The sequence below is a fragment of the Hemitrygon akajei genome, chromosome 14, assembly GCF_048418815.1.
Source record: "Hemitrygon akajei chromosome 14, sHemAka1.3, whole genome shotgun sequence".
Taxonomy (NCBI): domain Eukaryota; kingdom Metazoa; phylum Chordata; class Chondrichthyes; order Myliobatiformes; family Dasyatidae; genus Hemitrygon; species Hemitrygon akajei.
In genome coordinates, this window is record NC_133137.1 from 64306738 (window position 1) to 64322466 (window position 15729).

The following is a 15729-nucleotide window of genomic DNA, read 5'->3' on the forward strand; positions in this document are numbered from 1 at the left end:
ATACGTTAAAACCTGTGGTAGACAGTGAAAATGCTAAGATACTCACCCAGATAGGCATAAAAAAAATAACTGCTTGAGTCCCGGCCAACATTTACCCCTACAGTAATGTTTAAAAACTATTATTTAGTCCTTGACAATCAGCTATGGGACCTTGCTGTGCACAAATCAGTTGATGGCTTTCCTGCACTGTGACGCCAATAGTAGTTTAAAATGTATCTGATCAATCACAGAGCACTTTGGGACACACTAAAAGTTGTTTTTCCAGTATGAGGGAAAGGTTCTAAGAATTGGATAAAGGGGAAATAATGCATTTAAAATAATTCTTCTTTTCAACAAATGGTCGTATCAGTTTTACTTCAGAAAAGAGTATGGATTGAAAATTATATAATTGTAAATACAAAAGAAAACAGACTACAGACCAGCTCTTGGTGAATTTAATAGAAATTACATATCAAAAAATAAATCAGCAATTCCAAATAGCATTCAAAACTTATGAGTTTAATTTCCTCCTTTGAGTAGTTGCATAAAATTGCTATTTATTTTAAACTAATCCCTTCAAAATAATAATGAAAATAACTCACATTAAATGTTAAGCTTTGTAAGACCAGAGGGAATTAAACACCTAAGTATGCTGTCTATCCTCTGATTTGTGTGATTTGTCAAGATTATATTTGGATTATCAGAAATCCCAAAGTTAATATACTGAATAATATAATTTACATTCAAAGCTAAACATTACACATAAACAAAGCATAAATGATAACCCTGGACAAACACATGTAAAATTCAATGGGACAATATCTATAATAAGAAGGTAATAACATATTTCAAAGTCTTTCCAAAGACCAGAAGAGGGTTATATGACATGGATAACTTAAGAAATTAATTTCTGGTAAAATATCAAGAAATATTTTTGATTTTTTGATTTTTGACTGTTTGATCTGCTTCCGTCTGGTAGGTGCTTCAGATCCCTCCAGACTAAGACTAATAGGCACTGGAGAAGTTTTTTCCCTACTGTGGTCACTTTGCTGAACAGTTAACTGCCAGTTAACTGCCGGTTAACTGTCGGCTAACTATTACTTGGATTGCACTACCTGTATGTATAATCTATATTTTCATTTATATTTATTTATATTTATATTTATTGTTATGAGCAGAGAGACAACATCTGCCGGAAGTAAATTCCTTGTATGTGCATAGGTACTTGGTGATTAAAGTCTGATTCTGATTCTGATTAATTGATATTTACCATTTTTTTGAAATGATATTTAAATTGATATTTACCAGTTATTTGAAATGCATATCAAAATATCAAGATATTTTACTCAATTTGAAAACATGGATGTACAGTATAATGCTACAAATGGGGTAATTACATCACCACTACATATGATAATAATTTCTGAGGGGAAAAAAAATTAGGATATTTTATTTCTAGTAACGGGCATCCTAGTCTGAACCCTTGAAAGCCAAACTTAGTTATTTAAACAATTTATAAAAACGAATTTGCAGTGTTGCTTAGCGAAGTTGGAAATCTATCTGAGGTAACAGCATGAAGGAGGTGTTTGTACTTACGTTACTTTATAATTCCAGATTTTGTGAACAAAAATTCACATTGATACTGAAGCTCTTTATAATAAAGGCTCAATTTATTTTGAAATTGCTATGTCATTTTATTCTGTTCCCATTAGAGGAAAAAATACACATTTATAGTGGATGTTATAATACTAAATAACATTTCCATGACTGACTTCCTTTATTCTAGAAAAAAAATACCTGATACTTTTAATAAAAAGTTCCGTTTTGTGAAGGAGCAAAGATTTACATATATCAAAATTGAAACAAATGAAAATTGTTTTTCTTGGTGAGATTACTACTCATTTCACGTTATGCAGTCTAAAATGCTGGAGAAGTTAGCGAAATAAATGATCAATGTTACATTTCCTGAAATATAATATTTTGGCAGTTTTGTAACACTGGCAATACCAGCTTCAATCAATTTTAATTTTCTAATAAAATTTTATTAGAAGGGATGGTGAAATAACATTCCTGGAAGCATCAATTTCTAAGGAAATCTGGGATTAACACCAGCTCTTTAAGTGAGGTATTGCTGAGTTATTTTTTATGACAGCTAACTAGAGAATAATTGGAACTTTACTGGGTTAAAGAAGAAACTATTTTCTCCCATGATAACCACTTTAAATTAATATTATTAATAAAAAGCATTGCATAACCCTTATCCAGCAAGAATACCTGCAACATATTAATTTGATGCTGCCCCTTCATACAGAGCTATATTTTCCCAATTTTTATTTGTCTGATTACATCTCATATTTTATTTGTGGGTTTAAATGTTATAAACAACTATTCTTCACTGCAAGTCTAGAGAAATTATATTTTAATATATAAACCAACTGGTAGGGTGGCTAGGTTTCTTGAGTCACAGGCACCAGAAGTCAGCATGAACGTGCTTTATCACGATGGCTGTGCCATTCTTGAGTATTATGAGTTAATAAAGTTTAATATTCTCTTAAATCTTAATGACACATAAATTTTATCACTGACTTCTTACTTAGTGTTTAACAATCATTCAGTTATTTGAAATGCATATCAAAATAAAATGTAACTTTACATTCCACATACCCTTAATGATGCTATAGTAGTGTTCTATACACTGAGAGGAAAGTATAATTATTGTGTGCTAGTATCCATTAAGATAACCAGTGAATAATATCCTTCAAGTCAGTGGTTTGTCTACTTCTAATAATGTCAGAAAGTAACAGTATTCAATTTACAGTTTTACTCAATATTAAAATAATCACACATAATACTTCATTAAGTAAACAACATAAGGGTTAATGAAAACAACCTGTATGATAACATGTAAAAAGTGTATAGCATTATATTTGGTGCTAAACATTCAGAGCACAGTTTTGAAAAATCACTTTTCAATAGGACTTCACTCAAACCATACTTCACTACAACTTGAATTGTTACATGCTTCTTCGACAAACTAAACAGTTCAGTAATATACCATTAACTCTCAGAGCTGTTCAAATATGAACTTTTAGAAACATATAAAGATAATGATAGTGTTATTGGAATCCCATTTGATTACAAAATTTGATGATTATGTAGGGTAAAAGCCAAAGTCTGTAGCAACACAAACCCTAAACAAACAATCCAAACAAGTTAGTAGGCCTGATTTTATATCGATGTCCAAGAAAGGATAATACAAAAAGAGGAAAGGTTGTATATCAACTGTTGCTAGATTTATACCACTACATAATAAGGCCATTAGATACAGGAGCAGAATTAGGTCATTTAGCCCATCGAGTCTGCTCAGCCATTTGATCATTGTTATTCTATTTCCCTCTCAACCCCATTCTCCTACCTTCTTCCTGTAACCACTCATGCCGTGACCTATCAAGAATCTATCAACCTCCACCTTCACCTTAAGTGCACTCAATGACATGGCTTTCACAGACTGTGGCAACAAATTCAATGTATTCACCACCCTCTGGCTAAAGAAATTCTTCCTATTCTCTGTTCTAAAGGAACATCCCTCTATTCTGAGTTTGTGGCCTCTGGTCCTAGACTCACCCACTATAGAAAACATCCTCTCTGCATCCACTCTATCTGGGCCTTTCAACATTTGATAGCTTTCAATGAGATACCACCACATTCTTCTAAATTCCAGTGAGTACAATCCCAGAGCCATCAAACGCTCTTCACATGATAAACCTTTTATTCATGGAATCATTTTTTGTGAACCTCTTTTTAACGCCCTCCAGTGTAACGATACTCTTTCTTAGATAAAGGGCTCAAAAATACTCGTGAGGCCTCACTAGTGCCTTATAACACCTCAACATTACATTCTTGTTTTTATATTCTAGTCCTCAAGAAATGAATGCTAACATTGCATTTGCTTTCCTCACCAACAACTCAAAATCTTTAGGGAATCCTGCAAGAGTATTCCCAAAGTCCCTTCGCACGTTAGATTTTTTAATTTTCTTCCCTTTTATAATGTGCATGACCATACACTTCCTGACGTTGTATTCCATTCTGCCACTTCTTTGCCTATTCCTAATCTGTCTAAGTCCTTCTTCAGCCTCCCTGCTTCTTCAATAATATCCGCCCTTCCACCTAGCTTCGCATCATCCGCAAACTTGGCCACAAAGCCATCAATTGTCATCCAAATCATTACACTACAACACCCGACCCAAAGCAGAACATCACCAGTCACTGGAAGCCAATCAGAAACAGTTCCCTTTATTCCCAATCTTGCCAATCTGCCAAAGCTCTATCCAAGCAAGAATCTTTTGCCCAGTAATAATGTATTTTGTTTGTTTTTGCTTGGGAGAGGATAGTGGATGTAAAATCTAATGACCTTTAGGTTCTTGATACATCAAGTATGAAATTGATTATGTGCTTTCATTTTCCCTCTTGGCAAAAATTGTACCATCTGATAAAATGGTTCTACTGTACTACTGCACCAGCCTGACAAAAACATTTATCCCACAAGTTATTTTTTGGGGTTGCTCAAAAGTACACTTGGTCCCATATTCTCTAATTAGTCTGATCATAAAAATTTATATCGCAGCTAATTCTAGTGTTTAAAAAAAAACTATGATTTGATTTAACATCATACAAAGGAATTTGACCCACAACAGGTGGCATAAATATAGTTTAGTAAAGGTATGAAGTATACAAAAGTCAGGAAAATTTTCTTTGTTTTGAGAGCATATATTTGTATTTTTCCCTATTATGATTAATTGTTTTTCTTAAATGAACTTGGATTGTTTTTGATAGTAAACATGTTAAATTTCAATTTGTATTCTGATAAAGTTACATATTAGGGAATTGCTTTAAAAAATCCATAGATTTACAGTAACAATTTTCCTTTATTCTAGCACCCCTTGCAAAAGCATAATGTTTATATTAATTGTTATTTAAAGTATAATGTGAAAAATTTCCATACAAATGCAAAACATTAAATAAGCTGAGCATTAAATTTCCACAACAATGGGAAAAATTAAAAAGCTACTACAATGCTGGCTTAAAAAAAGTTTTAAAACCATGCCTCACTGGTCAATATCCAAAGACATAATGCAAAAAAAGTCATTGTAGTGGTTAGAGAATTTAAGGCCATTTTGTACTGAAGTTAACCTAGCACACAATTCAAAGAAAAAGTGCATTTCTCATCCAGAACAGTAAATGCTGTTACAGCATGTGCTGAAAGAGCTAAACAAACACGTTACAAATTAAATTACATTTTAATAAACAGAATTCAGAAGCACAAGACCACATATTGTGCAATTACATTTCTGGCACAGTTACCTGAAAAGTACAGGTTTGCCCACGGTTGGCATAATGTAGTGCAGCATTTCTCAAAATTCCTTATACTTCATCTAATCCAGGGGTTCCCAACTTTTTTATGGCCATGGACCCTGAACATTAACTAAGGGGTCCGAGGCCCCAGGTTGAAAATCCCTGATCAAATCAAACAGGAGGCTACAGGTCAAACTATAAAGCTTGCAACATTTTTACTATTTTCCTGTCACATCTCAGTAGTTCTTCTATCTCCATTTTTTGTTTTTCCATTCTTTTTTTTCCCCCAGTTTTCTCTTTGTTTTCACCTCTGCCTATTTTTGAAGTAATTGCACTGGATAACATGTGAGTGACTGGAAAGGATCACCCACTAATTAGGCATGAGGAACTGAAGTACTAGTTTGTTTGTGGCAGAAGGCCGTGCTGGTTGAAGAGTTAAATCCATCAGCAAGCCTCTGCTGGACAGATTTATGTGCCCCATTGTTTGAGAGTCCTGGAGCAGGCATCCTTATCCAAGTCAGCAACAAATGGAGGTGCATCAAAGTAATAGCTCACAACAATTTCAATATTTAAAACTGTGTTTACAGGAAATGTGCGCTTATAAAAAGGATTTACTTATAAAAAGAATCTATATGTAAACATTAAAAGAAAACAAACTGCTCATTCTCAATTATTTACAAGAGTTAAGGACTTCAATTCCATTTAAGCTGCAAATTTTATCATTTCCCGTTCTCACTTTTTCTAAAAAGGGCTTCTATTCCAAAGGATACAAGTCTGATAAGGGAATAAGGAGCGAGCCCTGCCCCCAACACTCCCGCAGAAAGCTTCAGTTCCTTTCTGTTCATGCAGCCTCTCCCTATGATTTGCCTCATGTTTTGGCACCATGCAATCTGAAACCCAGTCGAAATTCTTTGATGCTTTCTAAGTAGAACGCAGTCAACATCCATTAAGTCTTTGTAGTGCAACCTGATAATAAAATACAGCAGACACATCCAGTGTAATCAGTTCAGGTCAGAATGGCAATTAGGAATGATGGGGTAACTCGGTTAAAGCTGTGTCTGCAAAGGATAACCTGGGGGAGTGTATGGAGGTGGAGCAGGGGATGGTTTAATTCCTCTTGATTTCATGTATGAGAGAAACTGATCTGGAATCTCAGCTAAAACATCCTTTGCAAGTCGAGCCATACTCAGCACATGGTTTCCAGTTCTGTCAACATAGTCGCGAAAAGGCACAAACTGAAAAACAAATTTTAAACTCTGATCATTGTAGTACAAAAGGCATGAAGAAAGAAATCTACAAGCAGATTGAAAAATAGTAAAAAGCTGTGCATATTGATTAATATTTTGATCATAGCTGTTTTATCATTCACTTTCCAAAGTCAGTAACCACATTAATAGAACATATTCTAGCCAGAGGAATACAAGGATTACTTTCTTATCTTAATGGGTGAAATATCATATTCCCCCAAAGGCAATTGGTGTTGGATCCATTCTGTATGAATATTTTGATCAGGAAATATACCACTTGGCAGTTAACCTTTGACAGTTGCTTGTCATTCTACGCACTTCAAATGTAAATCAATAGCTAATGTAGATTAAATCAATGTAGATTTCATCACCATGATAAAATGTCATCTTAAAGCAGTCTCAAATACCTTCCTTTATTTAAAGGAAATTATTTATTTAAGATTTTAAAGAACTGCATTAGAATTAGAGAACTCTGGAAAAACTTTACCCCAGAGGGCTGCAGAGGCTTGGTCATGGACTTCATGCAGACTCAGATTTATTTATCACATGTACATTGAAACACACAGTGAAATCTGTTGCTTGTGTTAACAACCAACAGACCCAAGGAAGCCATTGATACGATGAAGGAAGCCCTGAACACCATCAGACATGAAGGACCTACATTGCTGCCATAAACGCCAGCGGTGTAATGGGCAGGGTTCTGCACACCCAAGGGTGCGCCGGGGGCAGCCTGGAAATGTTAGCACTACATTCTGGTGACAAGATAGCTTGGCCACAGTGTTCCACAGAACAACACAATGGATAGATCTCCCAATATTCTGGGAATTATGTGGTACGGTGAGAATGCTGTTAAACGTCGAGGCAAAAGATTGTCCCTGATCTTGGTAAGTGATGGAGCAGATTCACAGGGCCAGATGGTCTGCTCCTGTTCCTGATAATTACATTCTTATTATGAAATCTATTATAGTACAAGTAGTTAATTAATTCTGTCTTATGTTAATTCTCCCTTCCAAAATTACATAAAAATTACAAGTTAGAAACAGGTTTTATTGAACTCCATCTAATTTTCTCAACCTCCTCATTTTATATTTTTAAGCTGAGTTTTAATCAGGAATACATGCTGATTTCCCTTACTATTCCAGTATTTATTTCAGTTGTACTAGGGGGTCACACGGCTATGTCACTGTACCATAGCTGCAGTGGCTCATTAGAATCTCCATGCTATCTGTGTAAAGACTGCCCATTCTTTCTCTCTTTATGATGTGGATGCCCTGGGTACTCTGATATCTTCGCACATACCAAATGCAGGCTCATAGTTTAATTGTCTCCCTGCCCCAACTATATCGATGAGTCATATAATCAGCATTATAAATGTGGGGAGTAAATAAGTAAGTAGTGGAAGGTTTGTGTTAAGTGGGTGCTTGGAATTTGGCTGAAAGGCCAACGTTCGTGCTTTTCACTATGACCTCCAGAATTATTGTATTTTTTCATTGGTTGCCTCTTGTATTTAGTAGATGCAAGAATTCCCTGTGAATGTTCAAATCACAAACCTGTTCTAGATCCCACAGGGGTTTCACTAAAAAAAAATTAAGTGGAGAAATCCTGATGGAATCAAACAGTATGATCAGGTGACTACCAGAAAGGAATATAATGTTCAAAGTTATCTTAAGAAATTAATTTTTAGTTTAATATGTTTAAGCTACTTTGGTAATTGGAAAATATGTACACGTGAGTTTAACCATATAAAAAAGAAAATGATTTAGAGAGAAGGTTGGGAAGGTCTGTTCATTATCTTGCTACAAGACCCCATTTTTCTGAGGATGACTTGCTTCCATTCCAGTTGTCTGAGTTCTGAAGTGGCTCATGCCAAAGTGAAACCAATAGTCTTAGCTACAGGTGGGACACTACTCCTGCCATTTACCATAAGATATAGGAGCAGAAGAAGGACATTCAGCCCACTGAATCTTCTCAGCCATTCAATCATGGGCTGATCCAATTCTTCCAGTCATGCCTACTCTCCTGCTTTCACCCCATACTCTTTGATGCCCTGGCTAATCAAGAACCTATCTAACTCTGCCTTAAATACATCCAATGACTTGGCCTCCACAGCCACTCGTGGCAACAAATTCTACAGATTTACCACCCTCCAACTAAAGTAATTTCTCTGCATCTTAGTTCTAAAAGGACATACTTCAATCCTGAAGTTGTGCCCTCATGTCCTAGAATCCCCTACTGTGGGATTTACACTGAGATTCTAGTGAAAGGTCTTGAGATTCTCAGTGCCAAGATGAACACTCCACTTTCATTTAGAGCTGTCCTTTAGTTGAAGAGCTAACATGCCTTCTGCAGACCTATAGAGGAAATTATTCCCAACTGCAAATCTGGCAAGTCAAATGATTATTGTAGCTTGGATAGAAGAGATGCTCAGGTAAGGGTAAGTGGAAAATTTAAAGAGCAAAGTCAAGGCCATGGAATAGAATAGCAAGGTAGTAATGATTACAGAGTCTGGTAGAAGGAAGAAAGTGAGTTTTATAATGCTGATCTATCAATGACTAATACTAAGCTTGAGGGTATTTGTAAAAATATTAAATGGAAGGCATATTATTTTCAAAGGATATTGGAAACTTGGTTCAGAAAAAGAGAGAGATCTACAATAAATATAAGCAGCATGGAGTAAATGAGGTGCTCAAGGAATATAAAGAATGTCAAAAGAATCTTAAGAAAAGAAATTAGAAAAGCTAAAAGATATGAGGTTGCTTTGGCAAGTAAGGTGAAAATAAATCCAAAGGGTTTCTACAGTTATATTAATAGCAAAAGGATAGTGAAGGATAAAATTGGTCCCTTAGAGAATCAAAGTAGACAGGTATGTGTGGAGCCAAAAGAGCTGGGGGAGATTTTGAACAATTTCTTTTCTTCGGTATTCACTAAGGAGAAGGATATTGAATTATGTAAGGTAAGGGAAATAAGTAGGGAAGTTATGGAAACTATGACGATTAAAGAGGAGGAAGAGCTGGCACTTTTAAGGAATATAAAAGTGGATAAATCTCTGGGTCCTGACAGGATATTTCCTAGGACCTTGAGGGAAGTTAGTGTAGAAACAGCAGGGGCTCTGACAGAAATATTTCAAATGTCGTTAGAAATGGGGATGGTGCCAGAGGGATTGGCATATTGCTCATGTTGTTCCATTGTTTAAAAAGGGTTCTAAGAGTAAACCTAGCAATTATAGGCCTGTAAGTTTGACGTCGGTGGTGGGTAAATTAATGGAAAGTATTCTTAGAGATGGTATATATAATTATCTGGATAGACAGGGTCTGATTACGAACAGTCAACATGGATTTGTTGGTGGAAGGTCATGTTTGACAAATCTTATTGAATTTTTTGAAGAGGTTACTAGGAAAGTTGACAAGGGTAAAGCAGTGGATGTTGTCTATATGGACTTCAGTAAGTCCTTTGACAAGGTTCCGCACAGAAGGTTAGGTAGGAAGGTTCAATCTTTAGGTGTTAATATTGAAGTAGTAAAATGGATTCAGCAGTGGCTGGATGGGAGATGCCAGAGAGTAGTGGTGGATAACTGTTTGTCAGGTTGGAGGCCGGTGACTAGTGGTGTGCCTCAGGGATCTGTACTGGGTTCAATATTGTTTGTCATATACATTAATGATCTGGATGATGGGGTGGTAAATTGGATTAGTAAGCATGCAGATGATACTAAGGTAGGTGGCGTTGTGGATAATGAAGTAGGTTTTCAAAGCTTGCAGAGAGATTTAGGCCAGTTAGAAGAGTGGGCTGAAAGATGGCAGATGGAGTTTAATGCTGATAAGTGTGAGGTGCTACATTTTGGTAGGAATAATCCAAATAGGACATACATGGTAAATGGTAGGGCATTGAAGAATGCAGTAGAACACAGTGATCAAGGAATAATGGTGCATAGTTCCCTGAAGGTGGAATCTCATGTGGATAGGGTGGTGAAGAAAGCTTTTGGTATGCTGGCCTTTATAAATCAGAGCATTGAGTATAGGAGTTGGGATGTAATGTTAAAGTTGTACAAGGCATTGGTGAGGCCAAATTTGGAGTATTGTGTACTGTTCTGGTCACTGAATTACAGGAAAGATGTCAACAAAATAGAGAGAGGGTACGGAGGAGATTTACTAGAATGTTACCTGGGTTTCAGCACCTAAGTTACAGAGAAAGGTTGAACAAGTTAGATCTTTATTCTTTGGAGCATAGAAGGTTGAGGGAGGACTTGACAGAGGTATTTAAAATCATGAGGGGGATAGATAGAGTTGACGTGGATAGGCTTTTTCCATTGAGACTAGGGGAGATTCAAACAAGAGGACATGAGTTGAGAGTTGGGGGCAAAAATTTAGGGGTAACACGAGGGGGAATTTCTTTACTCAGAGAGTGGTAGCTGTGTGGAACGAGCTTCCAGTAGAAGTGGTAGAGGCAGGTTTGATTTTGTCATTTAAAGTAAAATTGGATAGGTATATGGACAGGAAAGGAATGGAGGGTTATGGGCTGAGTGCAGGTCGGTGGGACTAGGTGAGAGTAAGTGTTCGGTATGGACTAGAAGGGCCAAGATGGCCTGTTTCCGTGCTGTAATTGTTATATGGTTATATATGGTTATATTATTTATTCATTTCTTTTGATTTTATTGAAATACTTCACATTTAGACGGGGTAAATAGCTTAGATGCAATACCATTAGAAAGATTCAAAAAGACTAGCAACTCAAAGTTCCAGTTTCCCTTGGAGAGGACAGACTAAATAAAGAAATACCGAGTGACTCTGATAGTGGCAAAGTGATGCACAATGAAGTAGAAAGACACCGAATCAGAAAATTGCTAAGTAGAACTGGTATGAAGAAAATCCTTATACTTACCAATTTTACTTTGCAGATAAAGAACACTATTTAGACTTCTCTAGAAACATCTATGCAGTTAGCAATGATGGCAAAACAAATACTGATTATTAATAGTTGAAACAGGCATCACTAATAGACAGAAATAGTTCACAGCGTGAATTTAGAAGGGTTTCCTGGAGCAACTCATTATAAGAATCAACCAGGCAACATAGATTATGATAGATGTGATCCAGTGTGATGCAATAGGATTAAGTAGCAATATCCTGGAAAGGTGTTATTTTGAATGAGCTGGAGTTTAGAAAAATGGAGGGGGGGGGGGGGCGTGGGGTGGATTTCAATAAAATATATCAGATATTGAAAGGTCTAGATAGAGTGGATGTTTTTACTGTGCCCATAGTCTGTTTTTTTTAATCAATTATGCTATTGTTTGCACTGTTGTAACTATATATTGTAATTATGTTGTTTTGTGCAGGTCTTGTAGCTTTAATTTTTGGTCTTGTTTTTGTCTGGTGGATTTGGAGCTCCTTTCCGGGGAACGCGCAAAACGGTAGCGCGATATTAATACGCAGCAGCCTCTCCGGACTCTGGATTGGGGATTGCCAAATGTTACGTGGATTTTCTGGTGTAGTCTGTTTTGTCATATGCTTTTGTGATATCATTCTGGGGGAATGTTGTCTCATTTTTTAACTGCTTTGCATTTGTGGTTTCTAATATTGTCATTCAGTTAATGACAATAAACTGAATCTGAATCTGAATGTGAAGGGGATGCTTCCTATAGTGGGGGAGTCTAGGACCAGAGGGCAAAACCTCAGAACAGAAGGATCTCCCTTTAGAACAAAAATGTAGAATTTCTTTTGCCTGAGGGTGGTAAATCTGAGGACTTCATTGCCACAGAAGGCTGTCATTGTGTTAAAGCAGAGGCTGACAGGTTCTTGATTAGAGAAGGTAGAAGAATGGAGTTGAGAGGTTTAATAAAGCAGCCATGATGTAATAATGGAGCTAACTCAATGGGCCAAATGGCCTAATTATGTTCCTATGTCTTATGGTTTTAGTACAGTAAACAGAATTCAAGTGTAATATATTTATCTTTGATATAAAGCATGGATTAAATCAAGAAATTTGGGGAATTAAATAATTATCTATTACTATAACAGACATATTTTATAATTCACATGAAATGTACATTTCACTGAGAAATTAAAAACTCCAGAGAAGGCCTTCCATCAACAGCTAAGAAAAGTTAAAGAGAAGTATTGGACTGAGGAAAGGTTTCAGTATTTCCATGAAATCTAGAAAACAAAGATGTTTTGAGTAAGAATAGGCAAAGGATGACCATAAATCAGATAAACATTGACGATTGATAGGAAGCCAGAAAAGAAATCAAGAAGGGAATTAGGATAGACTGGTGACTCTCACGTCAGTGGTAGGGAGAATACTGGAGAAAATTCTTAGGGAGCGCATTTGAAAAACCATGACCTAATTGGGGAAAGCCAACATGGCATTGTGCCGGGCAAGTCATGTCTTGCTAACTTGATTGAGTTCTTTTTGATGAGGTGACAAAAAAAACGGTAAAGTTAGAGCAGTGGATGTTGTCTACAAGGATTTTAATAAGGCATTGGACAAGGTCCCTCATGGAAGAATCATCTAGAAAATAAAGATGCATAGCATGGTGAATTGCCTGTTTGGATTCAGAACCGGTTTGCCCATAGAAGATGAGGTGGTGATCAAAGGGACTTATTCTAGCTGCAGGTCTGTGAGTAATGGTATTCCACAGGGATTTGGTCTGGGAACTCTGCTGTTTGTGTATAAATGACCTGGATGAAAACATAGATGGGTGGGTTAGTAAGTTTGCAGATGATACAAAGATTGGTGGTGCTGTGGATAGCGTAGAAGACTGGCAAAGATATACAGCGGGATATAGATATAGAAGGAGAAATGGCAAATTTAACCCAGCCAAGTATGAAGTGATGCACCTTGATAGGTCAAATGTAAAGAGACGGTACTCTGTTAAGGGCAAGATCCTTAAAATTGTTGAAGAGCAGAGGGATATGGGAGTTCAAGTTCATAGCTCCCTGAAAGTGGATACACAGGTTGATAGTGTGGTTAAAAAGGCATGCCTGTAAAGTAGCAAAATAAAAAATGAAGAGCTTCTAAAAGTCCCTAAAACTGGACAAAGAATGAAAAGAGAAAATGAAGAAATGGCTGAGATTTCACACAATATATTGTTTCTGCCAAATATGTAATTGTCTATAATGCCTTAGATGAATGTCATTGACTGTAAAGTAGCCAAGTTTACTGGCTGCATAAAGCTAACCAGGAAAGCAAGCTATGATAATGATGTGGATAATCCATTAGTTAGTAAACTGGTGGCAAGATAGAGTAAAATTCATGAGCTATGGGATTTTACATTTTAGAAGGAAAATTGAAAGTCAAGTATCATTATAATATTGAGAAAACAGCACACAAATGGAGGTTAAGTGAGCATTGTCAAAGGTAGATTGTGTGATAACTTTATTGCAAGGAGCTGGTGTACAAGCATTATCCACAACTATATCACAACTTCCTTCTCTGTATTAGATTTATACAGTCAGCAAACTTGGATATGTTAGACTCAGAATATTCATCAAAGGCATGTTGTTTTACTCAGTTATGTACATGAATATGGATACCTTGTTATAATTTTGTAAGGCTAAAAAAAGACACCACACCAAGAGTTTTATACAAAATGAGGGATAGATAAACTTGGCTCTGAATTGAGCCTCACTTGATTTTTTTCCAGTGATGCAGGTTTTACTCTACGATGACAGATTTGTTTGGACTGGCCAATGGTTCCACAGGGTCAGAAAGGAGGTAATCTCATTGTAGTAGAGAAGATTGATGATGTAACAACAAGGCATAGATATTCAAGTGAATCAAAAAACCTAGCGATCATAGGAAATTCAGCTATGATCATATCAAATAGCTCAAGGGACCTGATAGAAACATCCCAGCTCAGATTTCTTGTGTCCTTATCTTATTTATCTTAAGCTGAAATAGAAAACAAAGATAAACCTATTGCCAAGTTGAGTGTGTCACAACAAACAGCATTGAATTCAACTGTTTTTACAAATTATGACATTATAAAACCATGATAATTTAATGGCACTATTTAACTACATAGACCACTGAAATGTTTATATGCTCAAAAGAGTGTGACAATTATAACTTGCTTTAGAAATATTATAAATAGATTAAACACACTATAGCAACTAATGAAACAAAGCAATAATTTTTAAAAATATTGTTACTTTGAAATACATTTTTCCCAATACAATATAACAGGCATCCAGGAAGTTGCCCTAGGGTTTGGCTTGAGATTTAGATGAATTACACAAATCCTTAACACACTCCTCCACTGCATTATATTATGCAGCATATTGTGAGTAAGTGCAGGCTGAATTGTGAAAATGAAACAATGCACTTCTCTGTTATATATATCTTGTCACTATTAATGACATTTTGGCTCCAATATTCAGCTGTTAAGCGGGAATACAGATATCACCACTCATTGTGTTTTCTGCTGTGCTTCCAGAATTTTACTGTTCAACCTCTGCATCACTCCAGCTGTAACTTTTTACAAGCCAGACCTTTTTGCTTTGGTGGCTTGCTTTGAATGGATAATCGTAATTCTTTGATATTTCTGCTACAAACTTTAACATCTTCATTGTTCAAAAACAAAGGAACTAATAAGGTCCCAACACTATGCATATTTCAGTAAGAATATTTCCCAAAATGTAAAAGAGGTAAGATTTTGGAAGTTGAATTTAATGCTGTGACATGTGCGACACTTGGTGCTTTCCCAATCTCTAGTATACTTGTCCTTATCCCTTGCACGTTATTTAGTTGTGTGTGGGAGCTGAAACCTAACATATCAAATTAGCAAACTTTGATAAAGTAAATTGACCACACAATAACCCTCACCTCTCTCCATCTTCAGAAGAATGAGAATTTACATACATTTCTCATTTTTTTACATCAGCAAAGGGTAATTACACTTCTTTTCAGACATGCTATCATTTGGAAGTTATCACCATTTCCCTCCTTTGTGATTTACACCTTTATGAAAATTCATTAAGTACAGCAGCAGATTTGCATAAAAGTAACACTAGAGAATATTCTAACCGCCTGTAGAACAGCTCCACTTCAAGGTGAGAAGACCAGCCTTTCATGAACCTGATGGAAAATTTAGTATTTTCTTCATGCATTATGCAATCTGCTCATGAAAGCATTTTAAAAAGTGGCTGAAAATAGAGTC

At 36.1% G+C, this 15729-nt stretch overlaps 1 protein-coding gene across 2 annotated transcripts in view; it reads right to left on the reverse strand.

The window, feature by feature from the left end:
* Window positions 1-418: 418 nt before the first annotated feature.
* LOC140738644 (copine-8) overlaps window positions 419-15729 on the reverse strand; it is a 306170-nt gene continuing 290859 nt past the window's right edge. For both annotated transcript variants that reach the window (XM_073066254.1, XM_073066255.1), the window contains one exon: window positions 419-6566. In XM_073066254.1, the coding sequence (XP_072922355.1) occupies window positions 6378-6566 (189 nt within the window). In that variant the 3' untranslated portion in view covers window positions 419-6377. The remainder of the gene's footprint in view (window positions 6567-15729) is intronic.